General features: G+C 40.0%; 1 protein-coding gene across 1 annotated transcript in view; it reads right to left on the bottom strand.

The window, feature by feature from the left end:
- The window catches only part of FRMPD1 (FERM and PDZ domain containing 1), a 120,105-nt gene that overhangs the window by 54,556 nt on the left and 38,742 nt on the right, over positions 1 to 26,807 (bottom strand). Inside the window, exon 2 of the mRNA XM_049772932.1 lies at positions 7,325 to 7,429. Coding sequence (XP_049628889.1) covers positions 7,325 to 7,425 — 101 coding nt within the window. The 5' untranslated portion in view covers positions 7,426 to 7,429. The remainder of the gene's footprint in view (positions 1 to 7,324; positions 7,430 to 26,807) is intronic.

Below are 26,807 nucleotides of genomic sequence, written 5' to 3'. Positions count from 1 at the left end.
TTAAACCATTCTTGCATTCCTGGGAAGAAACCTACTTGATCGTAGTGGATAATCTTCTTCTTTTTTTTTTTTTTTTTGTTTTTGGACCACACCCGGCAGTGCTCAGGGGTCACTCCTGGCTTTCTGCTCAGAAATAGCTCCTGGCAGGCACGGGGGACCATAAGGGACACTGGGGTTTGAACTAACCACCTTTAGTCCTGGATCGGCTGCTTGCAAGGCAAACACCACTGTGCTATCTCTCCGGACCCCAGATGATCTTCTTAATGAGTCATTGAATCCTATTTGCCAGGATTTTGTTGAGGATCTTTTCATCTGCATTCATCAGCGATATTGGTCTGTAATTTTCTTTTTTCGTAGCATCTCTATCTGGTTTAGGTATCAAGGTGATGTTGGCTTCATAAAAGCTATTTGGAAGTGTTTCCGTTTTTTCGATTTCATGAAACAGTCTTGCCAGGATTGGTTGTAGTTCCTCTTGGAAAGTATGAAAGAATTCATTAGTGAATCCATCTGGGCCTGGACTTTTGTTTTGGGGCAGACATTTGATTACTGTTTTAATTTCATCAATAATGATGGGGGTGTTTAGATATGCTACATCCTCTTCATTCAACCGTGGAAGATTATAAGAGTCCAAGAATTTATCCATTTCATCCAGGTTCTCATTGTTAGTGGCATAGAGTTTCTCAAGGTAGTTTCTGATTACCCTTTGAATCTCTGCCATATCAGTAGTGATCTCTCCTTTTTCATTCCTAATATGAGTTATCAAGTTTCTCTCTCTCTTTGTTAGTTTTGCCAGTGGTCTATCAATCTTGTTTTTTTTTTTCAAAGAACCAACTTCTGCTTTTGTTGATCTTTCGGATTGTTTTTTGAGTTTCCACTTCGTTGATTTCTTCTCTCAGCTTTGTTATTTCCTTCTGTCTCCCTATTTTTGGATCCTTTTGTTGACCACTTTCTAGTTCTATGAGCTGCTTCATTAAGCTACTCAGGTAAGCCCCTTCTTCCTTCCTGATGTGTGCTTGCAAGGCTATAAATTTTCCTCTCAGTACTGCTTTTGCTGTGTCCCATAAGTTCTGATAGTTTGTGTCTTTATTATCATTTGTTTCCAGGAAAGTTTTGATTTCCTCTTTGATTTCATCTCGGATCCACTGGTTATTAAGTATGAGGCTGTTTAATTTCCAGGTGTTAAAATTTTTCTTCTGTGTCCCTTTAGAATTCACGTATAATTTCAGAGCCTTGTGGTCAGCAAAGGTAGTCTTCAAGATTTATATCCTCTTGATATTATGAAGGTATGTTTTATGTGCCAGCATGTAGTCTATCCTGGAGAATGTCCCATGTACATTGGAGAAGAATGTGTATCCTGCTTTCTGAGGATGGAGTGTCCTATATATATCCACTAGGCCTCTTTCTTCCATTTCTCTTCTCAGGTCTAGTATATTCTTTTTTTTTTTTTTTTTTTTTTTTAGTTTTTGGGTCACACCCGGCGTTGCTCAGGGGTGACTCCTGGCTGTCTGCTCAGAAATAGCTCCTGGCAGGCACGGGGGACCATATGGGACACCGGGATTTGAACCAACCACCTTTGGTCCTGGATTGGCTGCTTGCAAGGCAAACACCGCTGTGTTATCTCTCCGGGCCCAGGTCTAGTATATTCTTGTTGGGTTTCAGTCTGGTTGACCTATCCAGTGTTGACAAAGCTGTGTTGAGGTTTCCCACAATTATTGTGTTGTTATGATATTATTTTTCAGATTTGTCAACAATTGTATTAAATATTTTGCTGGACCCTCATTCGGTGCATATATGTTTAGGTGTGTTTCTTGTAGGCAGCAGAAGGTTGGATTGAGTTTTTTGATCCATTTAGCCACTCTGTGTCTCTTAACTGGTGCATTTAGTCCATTGACATTGAGAGAAAGAATTGTCCTGGGATTTAATGCCATCTTTATATCAAAATTTGGTGTGTCTTTTGGTCAGTCTTTTTTTTGTGTGTGTGTGTGTGTGGTTTTTGGGTCACACCCGGCAGTGCTCAGGGGTTACTCCTGGCTCCATGCTCAGAAATTGCTCCTGGCAGGCACGGGGGACCATATGGGATGCTGGGATTCGAACCGATGACCTCTTGCATGAAAGGCAAACGCCTTACCTCCATGCTATCTCTCCCGCCCCTTTTGGTCAGTCTTGTCTTAAATTAGGTCTTTCAGTTTTTCTCTTAAGACTGGTTTTGAGTCTGTAAGTTTCTGAGCTGTTTTTTGTCTGTGAAACCATGTATTCTTCCATCAAACCCGAAAGTGAGTTTTGCTGGGTACAGTATTCTAGGTGAAACATTCATTTCATTGAGTTTTGTCACTATGTCCCACCACTGCTTTCTGGTCTTGAGTGTTTCTGGTGACAGGTCTGCTGTAAATCTCAAGGATGCTCCCTTGAATGTAATTTCCCTTTTTGAACTTGCCGTTTTCAGAATTCTGTCTCTATCTGTGGGATTCGTCATTGTGACTAGGATGTGTCTTGGGGTATTTTTTCTAGGGTCTCTTTTGGTTTGTACTCTTCGGGCATGCAGGATTTGATCGCATATATTCTTTAGCTCTGGGAGTTTCTCTTTAATGATGTTCTTGACCATTGATTCTTCCTGGAAATTTTCTTCCTGGATCTCTGGGACTCCAATGATTCTTAAGTTGTTTCTGTTGAGCTTATCATAAACTTCTATTTTCATCTGTTCCCATTCTTTGACTAATTTTTCCATTGTCTGTTCATTTGCTTTAAGTTTTTTTTCCAATCTCTCCTGCTGTATGGAGTTGTTATTTATCTCATCTTCCACAGCACAAAGTCTATTCTCAGCTTCTGTTACCCTGTCCCAGAGCTTATCCATTTTGTCTTTCAATTCGTTTACTGATTTTTTTCAGGCTTGTTATTTGACCTGTTATTTCAATTTGGAGTTTTGTGATTTCTTTCTTCATATTTTCTTGGTTCTTATTAGTGTTCTGTTCAACTTGATCCATGGTTTCTTTGAGTTCTTTGAGCATCTTCCATATTGGTTGATTAAACTCCTTATCTGAGAGATTGAGTAGTTGGTTGGTTGTTTTCTGGTCATCAGAACTGTCATCTTCATTCTCTATGTCTGATGCTGGCCTGCGTTGTTTCCCCATTGTCACACTTGCATTGTGGATTTTTCTATGTGTTGTGGTGGTATTCATTGGCTAAATGATATACGCAGATATGCTCCTCTGGCTTTATGGATGGGTTGACTTGCCTCCAAGGAAGGGGTGTCCTCCATGGATGAAGCCTCACACAGGATCAATCTTAAGCTCAAGCATACAGCAGAGAAGACAGTCTGGGGAGAAATGCTGGGCTTCAGTAATCCAGCACCGTTCTTAGTGTGGTTTTTTCTTCTTGTTTCAATGGTATTCTTTCCTTAGAAAGAGCGCACGGCCACTTAGCAAAGCGGAGCTGTTGTGCTCTGCTGGAGCCTCTTTTTGGCCCACTCCCAAGAGGTTCAGATGACAGGACAGGAGACAGACACACACAGGCAGCACTCACAATTTCTCACGGTCGGGCCCCACTGGGCAGGCGTAATTTCGTAGATTTTCCCAGCCTGACGTCACAAACAGGGGACCTGACTTCTGCAAAGTACTGCTTATAGCCTGTTTTCATATTATGAAGCAGTTCCTTGGTGTTCCCGCCCTTGAATGAGCCTCTGAGAGAGCGAGTTTTCTGGAGCCTCTTTTCGGCCCACTCCCAACAGGTTCAGGCAACAGGACAGGAGACAGATACACACAGGCAGTACTCACAATTTCTCATGGTAGGGTCCCACTGGGCAGGCGTAGTTTATTTTTTCAAATGTCTTAAAACTGTTAGCTTTCAACATTTTTGGGAAAAGAGACTTGATGTATACATTAAATATATTTTAATAAATAATATAGTCCCTTATAAAAGTCCTTCATCAATAATAGTGTATTGAACATTTACTATTTGCAGGGCACTCTTCCAGAACCGAAAGTCTTTTACAGAAGTCTTGTAAAACAAGACTGTCATGGTTGTCTCTGGCCTCATAGAAGGTGGGAGAATTGGAGGACTGTATACTAATCAAGCAGTAGATGACTAAGGGAGCATGACAGTATTAATGAATGAGAAAAATAGAATGCCTGTTTCGAATACAGATGACGGTGTGGGAGGAGGGAGATGAGGGCATTGGTGGTGGGAATGTTGCACTGGTGAAGGAGTGTATTCTGTTTATGACTGAAACCCAACTACAATCATGCTTGAAATTATGGTCCTTAAATAAAGATTTTATGAGGCCGGAGAGATAGCATGGAGGTAAGGCGTTTGCCTTTCATGCAGGAGGTCATCGGTTCAAATCCCGGTGCCCCATATGGTCCCCTGTGCCTGCCAGGAGCAATTTCTGAGCCTGGAGCCAGAAATAACCCCTGAGCACTGCCAGGTGTGACCCAAAAACCACAAAAAAACAAATAAACAAACAAATAAAGATTTTATAAAAGAAAAAAAAAAGAGGAACGATCCAGAATTACAAAGTGTGATGAAGTCTAGATTCCCTGAAGGAAAATAAGGTGGGGAACCCACAATGTCAAGGAAGCAGGAGGAATGAGCTAAGATTAAAAAGTTAAGTCAGGGTCCATCTATCAGGGATTGAAATGGCATGTGAGCCACAAAATAATTCGGGGTGCAGTGGAGTGCAGTTGGGAGTAAGCATATGTACAAAAGCAGCTTGTATTTTCCAAAGCCCAGGCTAGCATTGGGGGAATGATTGGCTAGACTAAGGGAGAGTGAGTGCACATGAGCATGTCCCAGCAGCAGACAGACAGACAGACAGACAGATCTGGAATATGTTGTAAGAGGATCTGACAGAGGGGCCGGGTAGGTGGCGCTGGAGGTAAGGTGTCTGCCTTGCAAGCGCTAGCCAAGGAAGGACCGCGGTTCGATCCCCCGGCATCCCATATGGTCCCCCCAAGCCAGGGGCAATTTCTGAGCACATAGCCAGGAGTAACCCCTGAGCGTCAAACGGGTGTGGCCCAAAAACCAAAAAAAAAAAAAGAGGATCTGACAGTATCCATTGACCAGGTGGCTGCAGAGGATTAGATAGGCAGAAACATGCAGAATCAGGGGCTGAAATGATAGCACAGTGGTAGGGTATTGCACGCGGCCAACCTGGGACAGACCTGGTTTCAATTCCCAGCATCCCATATGATTTCCTGAGCCTGCCAGGAGTAATTTCTGAGCACAAATCCAGGAGTAAACTCTGAACAATGTCAGGTGTGCACCCCTCCCCCCCAAAAAAGCCATGCAGAATCACTCCCAGGTTTCTTGATGAAGAAACTGAGAGGTGGGTGGTGCCATTTATTCTGCCTCAGGGATCTTTTTTAGTGGACCAGCATACCCAAGACTAGGATTTGTAATACTTATGGAAATGTGCCTGGCAGTTTTTTCACTTTATTTGTTTGTTTGTTTGTTTGTTTTGGTTTTTGGGCCACACCCAGTGACGTTCAGGGGTTACTCCTGGCTATATGCTCAGAAATAGCTCCTGGCTTGGGGGACCATATGGAATGCTTGGATGATCGAACCAAGGTCCATCCTAGGTCAGCTTAATGCAAGGCAAATACCCTCCCCCCCATTGCTCCGGCCCCTTTTTCACTCTCTTAATCACTTAGAATCTGTGGAAATCAGCCATCTCACCTCTAGGGTATAGATCAGAGGTGAATATTTTTTCTGCACAGCTGTTGGGTGTATGCCTTGCATTCAGCAGATCCAGGACAGACCTGGTTCGATCCCTGGCATCCCATATGGTCCCCCTAGCCAGGAGTAATTTATGAGCACATAGCCAGGAGTAACCCCTGAGCATCACCGGGTGTGGCAAACAAAAACCAAAACTGTGGTTTTAAATCTTGTTACACCCAATGACCAGCACCAGACCATGGAATAGTGGTTGAAAACCCTTAATCCAGGGGACCCGAGTGATAGCACAGCAGTAGGGCATTTGCCTTGCACATGGTCGACCTGGGCCGAACCCGACTGGATCCCTATCTAGTTCCATATAGTCCCCCATCCTGCCAAGAGCAATTTCTGAGTGTAGAGCCAGGAGTAACCCCTGAGTGCCACTCGTTGTGACCCAAAAACCAAAAATAAATAAATAAATGAAAAGGGACAGAGAGATAATGCAGTAAGTAGGTAGGGCACTTGCCTTGCACACAGTCAACCTAAACTCAATCCCTGGCATCCCATATAGTCCCCCAATTCTACTAGGAGTGATTTCTGTGTGCAGAGCCAGAAATAACTCTGCAGAATCTCGGGGTGGGGCCCCAAAACAAAAACACAACAAAAAGAAAATAGGGATCTTAGGAGCTGGAAATTGCTTCAAAGGGTGGAGAGATGCTTTACACATTTTGAGTTTGATCCCTAACACTGGCAGGTGTAGCCCTTTTTGGCCTCAAATCACAACATTACGAGGTCCTGCCTGCCACTGATCACCAAACACAAGCCCAAGAACAGCTGAGAGTGTTCTTAAGTTTTCAAGCATTGTTTTAGAGGCTCTCCCTACTCTCTCCCCAGAGAAACAAGGACCCATCACAGGGTTCTGAGCAGGAGATCAGGATAGTCGAAAAAAATCACTTTTTTAGAGCTTTGAGTGCTTCCTCTGCAAAAAGGTGCTAATTCTACCAGCCTTATCTCTGCAGCATTGAGGCCTGGGCACTTGGCTACAGGGCAGCGCAGCCCTGAGAAAGGCTTATTGCTGGCAGACAGAACAACTGTTTCTAGTTTCTTCAGAAGAATGTGTGTCTCCAAAAACACCTGATATGTGATATTTCATCTCCATGGCAGGGCCAGATGGGAACTCTGAGCTGCAAAGTGAACGTTTCAAAACAGAATATATTTTAAATTCTTTTGTAGCAGTCAAATCAGATCTGTATTTGATTTCATTTTATTTTGTTTAGCATGAAATAGGATTGCAAGAAAGAAGCAGCTGCTGGAAACAAAGACAGAGAAGGAGGATAAGCAGCAGATTGTCTGACCCTCACATTGCGTATCCAGCCAACATGTATGTGTGTGTGTTGTGAGTATGTGTCTAAGTCTCTATATGTTGTTTGTTTCCATCGGTGTGGTAGTTTGATGCAAATGCATCTGCACCAATGTGAGTTCATGTTAGGGAAGAATTGAAAGAACTAAGAGAAAAGAACTCAGGCTATATTGCTGGTCTGTTTACACTTCTTACACCATAGGGTGGAAGAACAAAGCAAGCTGGAGTTAGCCACTGCCAAGAGTAGGAAAACCTCCTCCCACTGAGACACCAGACTTTTACCAAGGGAAATCTTGAACAGCCCAGTAGTCTTACCTGGCTGAGCTGTCCCGGGAACGCCGAAGCCATCGCGCCACCATTTGTTCTATTCGGTGAGCTTTCCGTGTCTGAAATAAGCTGCTCTCCAGTTCTTCCATTTACCTAAAAATAAGACAGGGTTTTCTTTTCTTTTCCTTTTCCCTTCCTTCCTTTCTTTCTTTTTTTTTTTTTTTAAGAAGCTAACCAAAATATTTTGAAGAGTTCCCTGAGAAATAGTTCAGATGCTTCCTGTACTTGCCCAGAGGCTGATCAAATAACTGGGGCTCGCCTCTGTTCTGAAATGAATATAAACACGTGCTCCGCAGCTGGGGTGAGCAGCTTCAGCAGACCTCAGTCCTAAGGCAGCATTTCATATCCTCATACATTACCCGACAGGTGAAAAATACAGAAAAGGGAGACATGGCATGTAATTAGAGGCCCAAAGGTAGGGAGAACAAACAAGGTTAAAACAAAACCAAGAATGGAAACAGGTTGAGAAATGTCCTAAAAATCCATTGTCTTGTGGTAAGCAGTCTGGTTTTATATCTGATAAAGCTAACCAAAAGGAAATGAGAAGAAAACAGAATAGGTTTCTCCAACAGTGACAGGGACCCACTGTCAGAAGGCACATTACTATGTCATTCATCCCAGGTCCTGCCCACCTCTGGGATAATGCAGCTTGACCTCACCTGTGTCAGGAATGGGGTACACTGGGTGCCCTTTATCACTCAGTGCCTATGCTTCTTAGCACTGCTTCTTTGCACTGTGTTTTGTATTCATTTTATGTGTGTGTGTTTTTGAATATTTTAGTGACACCATTGTGATTTACAAAGTTCTTCATAGTTTTCAGACAATTGTATTGACCCTCTACCAATGTTCCTAGAGTGCATCCCATGCCACACCCCTGTCCCTAATCTGCCAGCCATTCACTGATAGAACACACACATCAAACTGTAAGTAAGACACTCACTATGCATTTAAATGATATGGGAGTCAAAGAGATAGAACAGTAGGTAAGACACTTGGTACCACAGAATCCTCCACCCCCCAGCATCTGTAGGCACAAATTCGATGAACTCAAGAGCCAGGAGTAAGCTTTAAGGACTTCTGGGCATGGCCCAAAAGCAAAAACAAATATACTGCAGGTAAATTTGAAATTCAAACATTTGTTAAAAGGGTAAGTATCTTACCACTATACTAATGAAAGGCCCTCATCCCCACCTGACCCCATCCATCCTGTTCCCAAGCCCATTCACAATCACCATAATCTTTGTCTTTAGAGCATTTCTTTATGCCACATAAGCTATTATAATGATAGATTTTATATTTCTTCTTCTTCTCTCTCTCTCTTTTAAAGCTTTTTGGTCACACCTAGAGATGTTCATGGACTATAGATACTCCTGGCTTTGTACTCAAGAATCACTACTGGCAGACTCCAGGAGACCACATGGGATGCTGAAAATTGAACCTAATTTGGCCACATGCAAGGCAAGCATCCAACCCACTGAACTATTACTCCAGCCCTATCTTCATCTTCTTAACACAAAGGTTATAATGTAAGATGTTAGAGTATTCCTTTTCTTACCCAAAACAAAGATCATCCCTGATTTCTTTTTATCTGTTTACAACTTGGTTTCACTCAAAACAAGGATCATCCCTGTTCCTTTATATCTGTCTGTTTAAAACTTGGTTTTACTAAAAAACAGAGATTGTTTGGAAAGTGGAGTTTTCTCCTTAAAGATGCCTTTGGTCTCAATGTCATGAAGTGTTTTACCTACGTGTTGTTCTATATACCTTATGGTATCAGGTCTGATATCAAGGTCTTTAATCCATTTGATTTTTATCTTCGTACATGATGTTAACTGGGGGTCTATGTTCGCTTTTTTGCAAGTGGCTAACCAGTTCTGCCAGCACCAATTGTAAAAGAGGTTTTCCCTGCTGCACTTAGGATTTCTTGCTCCTTTGTCAAAAATTAGGTGATTGTATGTCTGGGGAACATTGTCTGAGAACTCGAGCCTATTCCACTGATCTGAGGGTCTGTCTTTATTCCAATACCATGCTGTTTTGATAACTATTGCTTTGTAGTACAGTTTAAAGTTGGGGAAAGTAATGCCTCCCATTTTCCTTTTCCCTAGGAGTGCTTTAGCTATTTGAGGGTGTTTATTGTTCCAGATGAACTTCATAAGTGAAAGCAGAGATAAACAGATGGGAATACATTAAGCTGAGAAGCTTCTGCACCTCAAAAAAATAGTGCCCAGGATACAAGAGCCACCCACCGTGTGGGAGAAACTATTCACCCAATACCCATTAGATAAGGGGCTAATATCCAAAATATACAGGGCACTGATAGAACTTTACAAGAAAAAAAACATCTAATCCCATCAAAAAATGGGGAGAAGAAATGAACAGACACTTTGATAAAAAAAAAAAGAAGTACAAATGGCCAAAGGCACATGAAAAAATGCTCCTCATCACTAATCATCAGGGAGAGGCAAATCAGAACAAAGATGAGATACCATCTCACATCACAGAGATTGACACACATCACAAAGAATGCGAACAATCAGTGCTGGCGGGGATGTGGAGAGAAAGGAACTCTCATCCACTGCTGGTGGGAATGCCGTCTAGTCCAACCTCTATGGAAAGCAATATGGAGATTCCTCCAAAAACTGGAAATTGAGCTCCCATTCAACCCAGCTATTCCACTCCTAGGGAAACACCCTAAGAACACAGGAATACAATACAAAAACCCCTTCCTCATACCTATATTCATTACAGCACTATTCACAATAGCCAGGCTCTGGAAACAACCAAGATGCCCTTCAATAGACGAATGGCTAAAGAAACTGTGGTACATATACACAATGGAATATTATGCAGCCATCAGGAGAGATGAAATTATGAAATTTTCCTATACATGGATGTACATGGAATCTATCATGCTGAGTGAAATAAGTCAAAGGGAGAGAGAGAGATGTAGAATAGTCTCACTCACCTATGGGTTTTAAGAAAAATAAAAGTCATTTTTGCAACAATCCTCAGAGACAATGAGAGGAGGGCTGGAACTTCCAGCTCACTCCATGAAGCTCACCACAAAGAGTGGTGAGTGTAGTTATAGAAATAACTACACTGAGAACTACCATAATCATGTGAATGAATGAGGGAACTGGAAAGCCTGTCTGGAGTACAGGTGGGGGTGGGGTGGGATGGAGGGAGATTTGGGACATTGGTGATGGGAATGTTGCACTGGTGAAGGGAGGTGTCCTTTACATGACAGAAACCTAATCACAATCATGATTGTAATCAAGATGTTTAAATAAATTTTTAAAAAAAGAACCAAAAAAAACAAAAAAACAAAAAACAGAGATTGTCCTACAAGTCTCAAGCAAACCTGAGTGGGACTGGCTCTTACTTTGTCTTACTCTGTCTTTACTCTCCCACTCAATGGTGGTTTCAATACCCAACAAAAACAACAGTTCTGGGGGTGGGAATGATAGCACAGTGGGTAGGGGATTTGCCTTATATGCGGCAATCTGGATTTGATCCCCGGCACCCCATATAGTCCCCCAAGCCTGCCAAGAATGATTTCTGAGTGCAGACCCAGGAATAACCCCTGAGCACTACCTTGGTGTGTCCCAAATTAAAAAAAAATCAGTTCTGGCAGGCAGCTTACTCTCAATATGAGGTAGAAGATTACTAATCGTGTTTCACCCTCAGCCTGGTTTGAATTATTTCGTGCACTGACCCTGCTTCAGACCAGCTCACCCAGAGTTGGAAATACAGTGCATAGATTTACTATAATATAATATATTTATATATATAAATATATATATTCATTTTATATATATTATATATATTTATTTTATATATAAATTATATTATATATAATAATTTACTATAATATAATATACATTATATATACATATAATATATACAGCCATATACATTGCTATACACCATGATCTTTTTTTTGTTTTGGTTTTTGGATCACTCCTAATGACACCTAATGACACTCAGGGGTTACTCCTGGCTATGTGCTCAGAAATCACTCCTGGCTTGGAAGACCATATGGGATGCCGGGGGCTCAAACCACAGTTCATCCTAGGCTAGCGCAGGCAAGGCAGATGCCTTACCGCTTGCGCCACCGCTCCAGCCCCATACAACATTATCTTTTTTCTTAAGTTATATCTTGGATATCTTTCTGTATCAGAACATAGACCTTTTCCTCATCCATTTGGCATCTGAGTAACACCATTTTGAAAAGTAGTCCTTTGGTAATAGACGTTTTAGGTATTGTCAATCCTTTGCTCTTACAAATAATACTACAATGAGTTATGCTGTTCAGGTTTCATTTCTATATGTATCACTTTTGAATATGCACATTATATGGCATTATAATACATATTACGTTATTATACTACCTGGCTATATTTTAAATAATAAATTATGAGGTCAAATTTTATCAGCATTTGTGTATTGATAGGTATTGTCAAGTTACCAAGAAAAAAATATCTGTATTTGAGATGAAGTTTTATAGAACAATAATATTAATAATTTTCTATCCTAATCTGATTTTCTTTTATAAATACTGCTCTTGGAGGCTAAGGCGATAGCTCAAGTTGTAGAGCATGTACTAGCATATGCAAAGCTTTGAGTTTTAAATTTTTTAATTAAATTTAGCTTTTGACTTAGTCACCGTGAAATTACAAAGTTATTCATGATTGGGTTTCAGGTATACAATGTTTCAACACCAATGTCTGCATTAAAAGCACAGATATTAAAATTTTCATCATAAGAAAAAGGTTACAAAGCCACCCACAGAATGGGAGAAACTATTTACCCAATACACATCAGATAAGGGGCTAATATCTAAGATATACAAGTTACTGACAGAACTTAACAAGAAACAATATCTAAACCCTCAAAAAATGGGGAGAAGATCCCTGCAAAGGCACACTAAAAAAGGGGGAAATCTTACATATAAAAAAGAGCTCTTACCTACTAAGGATAGGAACTCATATTTGTTTACAATACAGAGATATCTCCTACCTTGGAAATATGTCACACGGACCCAACTTAGATCTCAGATGATTAGACACCATCCGTCCAGCCTTGAACCCTGGATCCCAGACATAGAAACGACACAGTTCTTCACAACAGCTACAGGAAACAAATCCCATCCGGGACAGCCTTAATACTGCTGGGTCACCAACAAGTGCCAGCTCTAATATGATATCCTGACAACATGGAAAATGGGAACGACTTGAGCTAAGAGCAAGTTATCCTACCTTACCAGCTAACGATAAGACAAAATCAGAAGACTTGTCACCCTTTGGTAGGTCCAAAAGCCAAGATCGAGATTTACAGATGACTGGCTGCTAGAACCATGACCAGACTGTAAAAACCTTGGGACCAATAAAAAAAGCCCTAGTCTAGGGTTTGAACTATAACCTGCACAACAATCATGATCCCCAGTTCCAAAGGTCTGGCAGAGACAACTGCAATGGAATGGGGCTTCTGGAAACACAATAAAAGACGCTATCCTAGGTGCCATCCTAGGATCAGTGCAAAGACCAAGACCACCAACCACAGAAGATGGTTTAAAATAACACTGAGGGAACAGAACTTCTAGAACCACAAAGAAAGACTTCATCATAAGTCCCACTCCTGGACGTGTGCAGATACTGAGCTCTCTAGATACAGAGGTCTGATTTTATCACCCAGGACGGAGCAGAAGTCTTCCAAACACCATGAAAGCACCTCCAGGAGAGTAAATGAACCTGAACGGAGTCTATAGTTAATCCCATGACAATATACTTCAAGGGTGGAGAAACCCCATATCTCTTAGGCCAAGTGAATTCCTTTTCGAATGACCCCAATATTTACTGTGCCAGTGCAGGAGGAAAAAAAAAGCAAAAAGCACAAAACATTTTTTTTATTTTTTATATATTATATTTTTATCTTCATTTATTATTTTTAATTTTTATTTACCTATCTACTTTTTGTCGATTTCTTTGTTTTGGTGTGGTTATTGAAGTTGTCCCCATTTATACTTATTTTTTTTCTCTTCTTTTCTTTCTTTATGTGCTCTGCCATGTTTCTTATCTCAAGACCATGGTTTTTTGTTTTTGTTTTTGTTTTTGTTTGTGTGGTGCTTATCGCTATTGTTAGAGTCCTCACTGGATATTTGACACTTCTTTTTGTACAGTTGGGGTGTTTCACCTTCTTTTTCTCCTTCGTCTCTCAAACCGATGATGAGAGCCTCTAGAAGGATTCCGCCCATTTTCGGCATATTAGACTTTTACCCCAGTTTATTAATTTTGTCTTCTTCAAACAAAACCACATAACTTGAACTATCTAGTCCTGCCTCCCAGTTAGAGGGGGAAATAAGGGAGGCACCAAGACCAAACAGGTGCAAGACTACTAAGTAGTAAGCTAGGTACAGAGGGGACCACATATTCTAGCAGCCCCGGGGGGTGAGGGAGGAGGATATGGGAGGTAGGACGAAAATGGAGGTGTAGGGAGGACAAATCGGTGATGGGAATCCCCCCCAGATTTTATGTAAATATGTACCTAAAATATTATTGTCAACAATATGTAAGCCACTATGATCAAAATAAAAATTATATTTAAAAAATGGGGAGAAGAAATGAACAATTTCTCAACAAAGAAATACAAATGGCCATAAGGCACATGAAAAAATGTTCCACATCACTAATTATCAAGGAGAGGCAAATCAAAACAACAATGAGGTATCATCTCATGCCACAGACACTAGCACACATCACAAAGAACAAGAACAATCAGTTGCTGGTGGGATGTGCGGAGAAAGGAACTCTCATTCACTGCTGGTGGGAATGTTGTCTAGTCCATATTTATGGAAAACACTATGGAGATACCTAAAAAAATTGGAAACTGAGCTTTCATATGATCCAGCTATACCACTCCTAGGGATAAACCCTAGGAACACAGAAATGCAATACAAAAATGCCTACCTCACACCTATAATTCATCGCAGTGCTATTTAAAATAGTCAGACTCTGGAAACAACCAAGATGCCCTTCAACAGATGAATGGCTAAAGAAACTGTGGTACATATATACAATGGAATATTATGCAGCAGCCAGGAGAGATGAAGTCATGTAATTTTCCTATACATGGGTGGACATGGAAACTATTCTGCTGAGTGAAATAAGTCAGAGGGAGAGAGACATACACAGAATAGTCTCACTTATCTATGGGTTTTAAGAAAAATAAAAGACATTATTGTAATAATTCCCAGAGATGAGGGCTGGAAGGACTAGATCACAATATGAAATGAAGCTCACCTCAAAGAGGGGTGAGTGCAGTTAGAGAAATGATACATTAACAACTACCATGACAAAGTTAATGAGTGAGAGAAGTAGAATGCCTGTTTCTAATACAGGCAGGGAGTGAGGGAGGAGGGTAATGGAGGGCACTGGTGGTGGGAATGTTGCACTGGTGAAGGGGGTGTTCTTTTCGTGACTGAAACCCAACTACAGTCATGTTTGTAATCACAGTGTTTAAATAAAGATATAGTTAAAAATAAAAGTAAATTAACAACAACAAAAAAGAAAAAGGTTACAAGGCTGAAGTAATATACAATGTAGGGCATTTGCCTTTCATGGGGCTGATCTGAGATTGACCCCAGTTCAATCCCTGGCATCCCATATGGTTCCCTGAGCCTGCCAGGAGTGATTTCTGAGCACAGAGCCAGGAGTAACCCCTGAATGTACCGGGTGTAGCCCCAAAACAAACCAAAAAGAGAAAAGAAAAAAATAGAAAGGTTACAACTATATATGGTGATGATTCTAGACTTATTATCTAGACTTATTGGGGGAACCATTTTGCAATATATACAAAATTTGAGTTATGTATGCACCTAAAATTAATATAATGTCATATGTCAATTGAATTTCTAAAAGAATAAGAGAATATGTTGCATACTACAACACAAACATATTTGAAAATCTTGATAATATGGGTGTTTTTCAAGGAAAATACAAATGACATAAGATGACTCAGAAGAGACAGAAAATCTAAAAAGAAAAAATAACCATAAAATAGAATGTTGTAAAAGAGCTACCAAAACCCCTTCCCCCAAAGTTAGAGATATAGATAGATGAAATGTGAATTCTTTTATCTATAAAATGTGCACCCTATTCATAATAGTCAGAATCCGGAAACAATTCAAGTGTTTGAGAACAGATGGGTGGATAAAACTATGGTACATCTACACAATGGAATACTATGTAGCTGTTAATGAAGTCATAAAATTTGCTTATACATAATGCATAAAGGAGAATATTACACTGAGCAAAATGATTCAGAGGGAGAGGAATAAACAAAATGATTGCACTCATTTGTGCGATAAATTAAAAAGAAAGTATGTAATATCCAAAGATAATAGGACAATGGTCAGGAAGACTGGTCCCTGTTAGGAAGCTTTCCACAAATAGTGGGAGAGTGCCGTTAAGGTAGAGAAGGGTCAGGGGCCGGTGAGGTGGCACTAGAGGTAAGGTGTCTGCCTTGCGAGCGCTAGCCAAGGAAGGACCGTGGTTCGATCCCCTGGCATCCCATATGATCCCCCCAAGCCAGGGGCAATTTCTGAGCACTTAGCCAGGAGTAACCCCTGAGCATCAAACAAGTGTGGCCCGAAAAACAAAAAACAAAAAACAAAAGAGAAAGGTAGAGAAGGGTCCAGTATAATAATGAATTTGGAAATTATAACTATGGACAAAAACTGACTGTTTAAATGAGATAAAGTGACATACATGATACCCATTCAAAAGCAATATTGCAAAGCACAATGTCTAAAAGGAACAGAGAATTCGGGGAAATGTCTGCCACAAAGGCAGGCAGGGGAGAAGACAGGAGGGACAGTGATATGGAAACTGGGGGCGTTATTGGTAGGAGACGCACACTGATGAAGGTGTTGAATATTGTATGACTGAAACTCAATTATGAACAACATTGTAAAAAAATTGTGATTAAAAATGTGGTATACCAATAGTGTTTTATTTTGAATTAATTGTTGATATAGAAAATGGGGCCCGGAGAGATAGCAGAGCGGCGTTTGCCTTGCAAGCAGCCAATCCAGGACCAAAAGTGGTTGGTTCGAATCCTGGTGTCCCATATGGTCCCCCGTGCCTGCCAGGAGCTATTTCTGAGCAGACAGCCAGGAATAACCCCTGAGCACCGCCAGGTGTGGCCCAAAAACCAAAAAAAAAAAGAAAGAAAGAAAATGGACAGAGGTTTTACAGAAAGCTCTGATAGATTCTTTCAGTTTTCCCTAATGTTAACATTTTACAGAATCATTTACAGAATCATTTAAAATAACCAAAATAAATCCAATTACATCAAGAGATGAGTTCTACATTGGGGACAAAGACCTGAAAAATTGTATTCGGTCCCAGACACTTAATTTCTTCTGCATTATAAAAGTAATAGAGTAAAATTTTGGTAAACTATAATAAATCTGAAAATGTGCTACTTTCTTCTTTTCCTTACAACTTATAAATTACAACAAGTAAAAAAAGGAGATGAACCCATGGAAAAAAAGAACCATGCCTTTAAATTTCTGAAAGAAAATAATTTTCTATTTAGAATTATACAGTCAAATTATTGATCAAGTATTAAAGACATTATTGTTCTTCTGGTTTCAAAAATAAAAGTGGGGGCCACACTGAGTTGTGTTCATGACTTAGTACTATCTCTGTGCTCAGAAATTATTCCTGGTGGCACTTTTGGTACTTGGTGCCAGGACTCGAAGATCACATGCAAGACAAGACCCTTAGCCTCTAGGCTAGCTCTCTAGTCCCTTATCCCTCCTAATTCTTTTGCTTTTGGGCCACACCAGTCAGTGCTCAAGGCTTATACTCCTGTCTGTGTTCATGGGTCATTCCTGGCAGGGTTTGGAGGACCAGCTGGGGTGCTAAGGATCGAGCCCAAGTCAATTGCATGCAAGGCAAGCCTCTGCCCACTGTACCATCACTCTAGCTCCTGTCTACAAAATTGTTATTCCTCATATGCCCTTTCTCAGAAGTGTACCAGCAAAATAAGGAAGTATGTCAATAAAGAAGAATAGAATTTATAAAATTGGGGATGAAACAGGTAAAGCAAAGAATGACTACAAAGAGAAGCAAACCAGGGAGACTAGTATCTGAAGACAAAGATCTTAAGAAAAAGACATAAAAATGAATAAGTCAGGGCTGAAGAGATAGCAGAAGGTAGGGCATTTGTCTTGCATGCAGAAAGATGGTGGTTTGAATTCCGGCATCCTCTATGGTCCCCCGAGATTGCCAGGAGCGATTTCTGAGTGTAGAGCTAGGAGTAACCCCTGAGCACTGCAGAGTGTGACCCCCCCAAAATGAATAAATCATTGACATGTTTGTATAGAAAATTTCTCTAAGAGACTACTGGAAAGCAGGGAAAGAATTAGTAATAAGTACATGGAGAGCTCCACAAATAAATGATTAAATCTAAGAAAAACAGAATTGTACAGAGGTCAGAGAAATAGGACAGAAGTTAAGGTTCTTGCCTTGTAAGCAACCAACCTGGTTTGATCATTAGCACCTCATGATCATTGCTGAATACTCTAGGGAGCAATCTCTGAATACACAGCCAGGCAGGGGTAACCACTGTGCACTGCTGGATGTAGTTCAAATCTTAGACTAAATACTAAATATTGAAACACTAAAAAGTGATTTCATCAAAATAGATGATTGAAGGGTATGGTGATGGAAGCAGGAATAGAAGAGGGCACAATCTTCACCTACCATATAATCATATATGTCATTAAAAAACCATGAAATAGTAACCCAAGCATATTTTTCAGATATTCAAAAAAAGAAAATAAATAAACCAGAATATTTTAGAGAAGTTGCCTCTAAAAAAAAATGAATTACTCAAGATGAGAAGGGCAAGGACTGTCTATTATGAGCCATTAGTACTATGTATATTTAACTATTTTAAATTATTCTAATAAGTTTTAAAACTAAATATAATACATAGTAAAAATAGATGAAGATATAATGGATGTAAAATAACCTGTAGTCCTACTTCCCAGTATCATCAATTACATCATTAATAATATAATTTTTCTACTTTATGATATAATTCTATTAAAATGAAATATACTTTAGCTTTTAATATTTAATGAACATCATTTTATATAAATATTTAAATATTTATATTATTATTTTAATGGTTATATAACCATGGCTATTATCATGATTTATTCAATACATATATGATTGGACATTTGTTCTGTTTCTAATTTTTCACTATTTCTTTCAAATGTACAAACCTCTTCAGTGTTCATTGCCTACAGGTGAGAAGCAAGGCAGTGGCTCAAGGCTGCAGTTTGTGGTTCGATATCTAATTATATGATTATAATTTATAATTATATGATTATAACATCTGAACATTGTTCCATGTGTTTTGTTTTTGTTTGGGGCCACACCTGGTGACGCTCCGGGGCTACTTCTGGCTATGCACTCTGAAATCACTCCTGGCTTGGGGGACCATATGGGACGCTGGGGATCGAACCAAGGTCTGTCCTGGGTCAGCCACATGCAAGGTAAATGCCCTACCTCTGCGCTAATGCTCCAGCCCCCGTTCCATGTTTTATCACTATCTTTGCTACTTTCATAGTTCTGATTTTTAAAACTATTTTTACTGAAATAACATATGAGTTTCAGACATGTATCATTATAAATTAATATCTGTATATACTAGCAAAAAAGTTAGTACTTTGTTTACATTAGAATATAAATTTTAGGGGCCGGAGAGGTGGCGCTAGAGGTAAGGTGTCTGCCTTGCAAGCACTAGCCAAGGAAGGACCGCGGTTTGATTCCCCCAGTGTCCCATATGGTCCCCCCCAAGTCAGGGGCAACTTCTGAGCACTTAGCCAGGAGTAACCCCTGAGCATCAAATGGGTGTGGCCCCCCAAAAAACAACAACAACAACAAAAAGAATATAAATTCTAATGGTAGAACTCTCTCCCCTGCCCATTTTTATATTGAGATAATGTGGTTTATAACAGTTTCCATACTATTGTTTTATATTTGTGAGGCCACACCCACCCTCAGAGTGTCAGTAATTCTCTACCATTGTTCTACAGTGTCTTCTCAACCATATTAAGTTATGAAGAAACATAGCCAGGAAAAAACAAAAGCCCAAAAGCAACAGAAGAGAACTAACTGGTATTCCGTGGGAAGCCTACTATGGAGAGAAAGAGGGTGGGGGGGGGGGACTGAGAGGAGGAAGGGAGCATTGTGACAATGGTGAACAGAAGTAGACAGTCTTAGGGAGGGTATGGTGAGGGACTGTGTTGTGCATAGAATCCCATCATTAACATTATTGTGAAAAACAGTGCCTAAAACAAAATTTTAAAAGAGAAATGAGGAAGAACTGTTTTTTAACTCAAGGTGAAAAGGAAAATTACATAATAAGATGGAGACACAACTGGTACTGCAGAATTGCAGGAGCTGTTCAAGGGAAAATGAAATGGTTGGACACCAGATCTAACCTCTTAACACTGGTGTTCTCAGTAGATACTTGGAGGAAGTAATTTTCCTAGTCAGGAACCCAGAGCAGCACGAATAAAGGTTATGATCATATTTCTTTATGCTTCAGTGCTGTCCAAGGTTTTCGTCTACTTTATAATTTAATAGTCCTCAGTATTTTGTTGTATAGATACACAGGGTTTTGTATGTCAATACTAAGTAAGTATCATCATGTACAACTTTTCTTAACAATGGATCTATAGGTTCCCCTTAGTTTCATGGTTCTAATTTTCCCATATTTTTTTTACCAGAATCTTAGTTCTTCATTACTGATTTCTTAACTTAAAGCTTTTATTTACTTATGGGTGGTTGAGGTATTTGGGGAGGGGATTGTTGTTTGTTTGTTTTGTCCTGTTTTTTGGTTTTTGGACCAAACTCAGCAGTGCTCAGGGGTTACTCCTGGCTCTGCACTCAGGGACCACTCCTAGCAGGTCTGAGGGGACCACTTGAAGTGTTGATGATTGAACCCAGGTTGGCCACATGCAAGTCAAATGCTCTACCTGCTGTCCTGCAATAGCTCTTTTATAGCAATGACTATTTAATGTCCCTGTACCAAGAATACAAAAATCATTTGTCCTGTGAAACTTACTATGCAGGATCAAGAATTTCCATTTTCTGAAAACACATATCCTGCTCATGGATTGGCATGATTAACATAATCAAAATGGCAATACTCCCCAAGGCATTATACAGATTTAATGCGATCCCTCTAAAGATACCCATGACATTCTTCAAAGAAGTGGATCAAGCACTTTTGAAATTCGTTTGGAACAATAAACACCCTAGAATAGCTAAAGCAATCATTGGGAAAAAGAATATGGGAGGAATTACTTTCCCCAACTTTAAACTTTACTACAAAGCAATAGTTATCAAAACAGCATGGTATTGATCAGATCAGTGGAATAGGCTTGAATACTCAGAAAATGTTCCCCAGACATGCAATCACCTAATTTTTGATAAAGGAGCAGGAAATCCTAAATGGAGTAGGGAAAGCCTCTTCAACAAGTGGTGTTGGCACAACTGGATAGCCACTTGCAAAAAATTGAACGTAGACACCCATATAACATCATGTACGAAGGTAAAATCCAAATGGATTAAAGACCTCGATATCAGACCCAAAACCATAAGATATATAGAACAACACATAGGCAAAACACTCCAGGGCATTGAGACTACAGGCATATTCAAGGAGGAAACTGCACTCTCCAAGCAAGTGAAAGCAGAGATTAACAGATGGGAATATATTAAGTTGAGAAGCTTCTGCACCTCAAAGGAAATAGTGCCCAGGATACAAGAGCCACCCACTGAGTGGGAGAAACTATTCACCCAATACCCATCAGATAAGGGGCTGATCTCCAAAATATACAAGGCACTGACAGAACTTTACAAGAAAAAAACATCTAATCCCATCAAAAAATGGGGAGAAGAAATGAACAGACACTTTGACAAAGAAGAAATACAAATGGCCAAAAGGCACATGAAAAAAATGCTCCACATCACTAATCATCAGGGAGATGCAAATCAAAACAACGATGAGATACCACCGCACACCACAGAGAATGGCACACATCACAAAGAATAAGAATAAACAGTGTTGGCAGGGATGTGGAGAGAAAGGAACTCTTATCCACCGCTGGTGGGAATGCCGTCTAGTTCAACCTTTATGGAAAGCAATATGGAGATTCCTCCAAAAACTAGAAATCAAGCTCCCATACGATCCAGCTATACCACTCCTAGGAATATACCCTAGGAACACAAAAATACAATACAAAAACCCCTTCCTTACACCTATATTCATTGCAGCACTATTTACCATAGCAAGACTCTGGAAATAACCAAGATGCCCTTCAACAGACGAATGGCTAAAGAAACTGTGGTACATATACACAATGGAATATTATGCAGCTGTCAGGAGAGATGAAGTCATGAAGTTTTCCTATACATGGATGTTCATGGAATCTATTATGCTGAGTGAAATAAGTCAGAGAGAGAGAGAGAGAGAAACGCAGAATGGTCTCACTCATCTATGGGTTTTAAGAAAAATGAAAGACATTCTTGCAATAATAATTTTCAGACACAAAAGAGAAAAGAGCTGGAAGTTCCAGCTCACCTCAGAAAGCTCACCACAAAGAGTGATGAGTTTAGTTAGAGAAATAACTACATTTTGAACTGTTCTAATAATGAGAATGTATAAGGGAAATGGAAAGCCTGTCTAGAGTACAGGCGGGGGTCAGGTGGGGAGGAGGGAGATTTGGGACATTGGTGATGGGAATGTTGCACTGGTGATGGGTGGTGTTCTTTACATGACTGAAACCCAAACACAATAATGTATGTAATCAAGGTGTTTAAATAAAAATATATATATATATAAAAAAAGAATTTCCATTTTCATGTTCTGATAACACAATTATTCATAAAGGATAGAAGAATGAATGTCCAATAAGACTCACAGGGCAATGCTTGCAAATATCAATGGTCTCAGAGAGGACTTCCATAGGAATGAAATAACTGACAATTCTAGGATATGAGCATTAATTTGGTTTGTCTAAATGTCTGAACTTCGGGCTGGAGAGATAGCACAGGGGTAAGGTGTTTGCCCTGCATGCAGAAGGACGATTGTTCGAATCCTGGCATCCCATATGGTCCCCCGAGCCTGCTACGAGTGATTTTTGAGTGTAGACCCAGGATTAACCCCTGAGAGCTGCTGGGTGTGACCCCCAAAATAAATGAATAAAACAATAATAATTTTCTGAACTTCATAATTTAAATGTCTTCCTATAGGAATACTATTATGGAAGATGTCTTAAAGCCAAGTCATATGAAGACTCACTGAAAAATCATAGTATGGGGCCGGAGAGATAGCATGGAGGTAAGGCGTTTGCCTTGCGTCCAGAAGGACGGTGGTTCCAATCCTGGCATCCCATATGGTTCCCTGTACCTGCCAGGATCGATTTCTGAGCATAGAGCCAGGAGTAACCCCTGAGTGTTGCAGGGTGTGACCCAAAAACAAAAACAAAAACAAAATTGTAGTATATTAGGCAGAAAGTTGGCATAACCTATTCTCAATTTCTATTTAGGAGCTATGGGCTTCCAGAATATTCTAAGGAGGTCACAGGCAAAAATCAAGTGTGGGAAGTCAAAACTGAGGGCCAGCCAGTAGGCTAGGAAGACCCAGGAAGAAAACTAAATGAGAAGGATGTCACAGTGGGGAAATGTAAAGAATACACGTTTATATAGTTATAGTTCACACACAGCAAAAAGGTCACTATCAGAGAACACGCTAGCTCAGGTTTTAATACTCTTAGTTTTCCAAGAATAAAACAAGTTTTCTTAAGAATGACCAAGATGGGCCAGAGAGATAGCACAGCAGTACGGTGTTTGCAATCAGCTGACCCAACTGACGGTGGTTCGAATATCGGCACCCCCTATAGTCCCCCCATACCTGCCAGGATTGATTTCTGAGTGCAGCCAAGTGAGGCCCAAAAGAACAAAAAAGAATGACCAAGATCCTAGTCACTGAAGGTGAATAAGGCAGATGCCACACAAAGGACATTTGCCCTTTAAGCCAGGTACATAACTTCTCTAGCAGATCTAGGAACCATACAAGATGGTATTTATTGTAATCTCTCTTAAAATTCTAAGACCCACATCACAAACAGTTATTAGGAAACCTGAAGTAACCAGAGTACTGAAAAATAAAAAATGTCCTACCCCAGATTGTTTTACTTTTTTTTATTTACCCAGGTTTGGTGGCTACATCAGCTTTGCTTAGTAATCTCTCCCGGTTGGGCTTGGCCCTGGTTGGCCCTATGCAAGGCAAGCACCCTACCCACACTACCATTTTCCCTAGATTGACTGTAAAGTTATCAGGGATCTCCATCATAAACAAAAAGAAAAAAGATTCTCAAGCCTTTTTTTTTAATCATGAAAAGTGGTTCCTTTCGTATAAGTGGCTACTTATAGGGGTTGGTTAGGAATCTGCTGCCAAATACAATTTAGCTGATTGATTTAAATATATAGCTCTAATTAGAAGAATTAATTTGCATTATATATCTGGACTGTGGGTAGGTATGTGCCTTCTTCCAGGGATCCCGAAGACCAAATAAATGATTACATCAACGAAGCCATTAAAAGTGCTCCCTGACTCAGCAAGGTCTTCTGCACAGGAAAGTTTAAAATCAAGAAAATGACCTGCTAATGGTTTTAATATTAGCCTCTGGATTGCCAAGCTAATGGAAGAAAGTAAGAGCCCAGATAACCCCCACCAGCTGAATCTTCTCTTCAACTGGCTGCCAAGAAGCCATCTGGTCTTGAATTGTTCACTGTTGGATCCCTCATTGCTAGAAAATGCCTTTACTTTAAGAATTCGAGCTCTTTGTAACTCAGTCCCACCCTGACCCCATCTCAAACACCACCTAGAATAAACCCGCACCTTATTCTAATACAACAGCCTTTCTAAACTTGAATGTAGCAATCTTGCAGTTTACAAGTCTCCTATGTTCAGTCTAAATATCCTTAGTTCTTTTGACAGTTCTTCTAATAACAGGATTACTTGAAATCATCCTCCATTGGTCACACCATCTGGCAAAATCCCTTAAAGAGGATGAATCTCCAAAATAAACACACTTTGGGTTGTCTGGAACAAATATGAAAAGGCAAACTCTCTCAAAATATTTTGCAAATGGGAAAGAAAACTAAATATATCAAAATGATACTAGCTTAAAAGCAACTATCCTGGGAATAAAGTGACAGTTCAACGAGTAGGGTGCTTGTACCAGCACCCCATCTGGTCCCCTGAATTCCTCCAGGAGTGGGTCCTGAGTGCAGAACAAAGAGTAAGGCCTGAGCACATCTGGGTGTGCCCTCCCCCTAAAAAATATAAAAATAAAGAATAAAAAAAAACAACAACCAGTGCTTTAAGGGTATAAAATCATCAAAAGAATTTTAAGAAACTAGACATATGAAGAATTGAAAAGCATCAATGGGGGCCGGTGAGGTGGCGCTAGATGTTAGATGTCTGCCTTGCAAGCGCTAGCCAAGGAAGGACCGCGGTTCGATCCCCCGGCGTCCCATATGGTCCCCCCAAGCCAGGGGCAATTTCTGAGCGCTTAGCCAGGAGTAACCCCTGAGCATCAAATGGGTGTGACCCCCCCAAAACAAACAAACAAAAAACATCAATGGAGGCAGCAAGAGATAGAAGAAAAAGTAAAGATCACTTAGAATGTTAAAATAAAATAAACAGCAAATTAAGTGAAGCTATAAGACTATGAATCATATCAGGGCAATTCCACTTATCAAGTAATAGGGGCTAGAAGAAAAAAATGCATAAAATCATAATCAAAGAATAAATGTAAGGGGCCAGAGTAGTGGCGCAAGGCTCTGCCTTGCCAGCGCTAGCCTAGCATGGACCAGGTTTGATCCCCTGGCGTCCCATAAGGTCCCCCAAGCCAGGAGAGATATCCGAGCGCATAGTCAGGAGTAACCACTGAGCATCACCAGGTGTGCCCCCCCCCCCAAAGAATAAAGGTAAGTTCCCTGAACTGCAACATCCATTTCAAATATACAGAACACATACACCACACACACACACACAATATTAAAAAAACAAAACAAAACAAAAAACAACCTTAAAAACTGTTTAAAAAGAAGAAAAGAGAACGATCATTTGAAAAGGGAAGATTAGGCACCAGTGTTGTTCACCATATTATTTAGACTCGAGCTCTTTATTTTTTCTCTGGGACATATAAAAGCTTTACAAATGATACATGAGACTTTTCTTTTCTGGAAAGACATCCCTGGGAGCTATTCTGTGATTTATCAACCTACTAGCAAAAGTCTTTTTTTAACCTATTTTTTTCCCTTTCACTATTTCTTCTTTTCTATTGTGAAACTGTCAGTGACTTGAGCATAGAGAATCAGTCATATCCCTATTTATTTTCTTTCAGGACCCATCTCATAACAGGGCTCAAGAAATGTTTAAAGTATGAATAGATAAACAAAATAAGAATAAAACCACAATCAACTGGAAAAATAGAATGAAAGATTACTTAATGAAAAGAAAGTTAATATGGCTTTTATTTATTTGGGGGGTTTGTGCTACATCCAGCAGTGCTCAGTGGTTGCTCCTAGCTCTGCATTCAGGAATTAATCCTGGCAGTACTTTGGAGTCCATATGGGATTGACCCCAAATCAGCTACTTGAAAGGCAAGAGTGCTACCTACTGTATTATCACTTTAGGCTCTAATGTGGCTTTTAAAAGACTGACAAAACCATTCACCAATGGTATAAGTTATTAACAAAAAGTGAAATGAATAAAGACCTACAAACATTACGGGCAAAACTCTAGCACACCATGCATGTTACAGCATGCTTTACATCCTATACCTAGATATATTAGATGAGCTAAAGTAATTTTGACCATTTTGGAGGATATATTAGGAATGTTCCTAAAATCTTCCTGCTAAATCCTTCAATAATCCTGGGGAACAGGGACTGCTCAGGGGATATTTCCCCAGCTTTTCACATCAACCATCGGCATGTAGATACATTCTTACCAGCTAAGGATTTTCCTAGACCAGTTCTTCGGGCACAGTGGAAAGACACCATTGTGTGTAAGATCTTAGAGGGCACAATCAACACTGGAGGGAAGGAGCCCAGACTCATCTGTGACTTCCACACAGAGAGTAATTCAGGAGGGAAGATGATTCTAGATTATAAACAAATGCTAAACTGGCTTTGGTGAGTTCAATTGTCCAAATGAACAATTAGAAAGCAGATTTTTATTTTTCCCCCCTAGTCCTCTTTCTATCCCTAGATCCTAATCTAAACAGACAAATCAATAAATTCAATGCATTTGTTAAAAAATAAAGTACTAATAGCTGAATGGATAGAAAACAAAGTAGAATGGGAGA

The sequence above is a fragment of the Suncus etruscus genome, chromosome 1 (genome assembly GCF_024139225.1).
Source record: "Suncus etruscus isolate mSunEtr1 chromosome 1, mSunEtr1.pri.cur, whole genome shotgun sequence".
NCBI lineage: Eukaryota > Metazoa > Chordata > Mammalia > Eulipotyphla > Soricidae > Suncus > Suncus etruscus.
The sequence above is the reverse complement of the archived record's forward strand: the minus strand, read 5'-3'. Positions and strand labels throughout refer to the sequence as shown.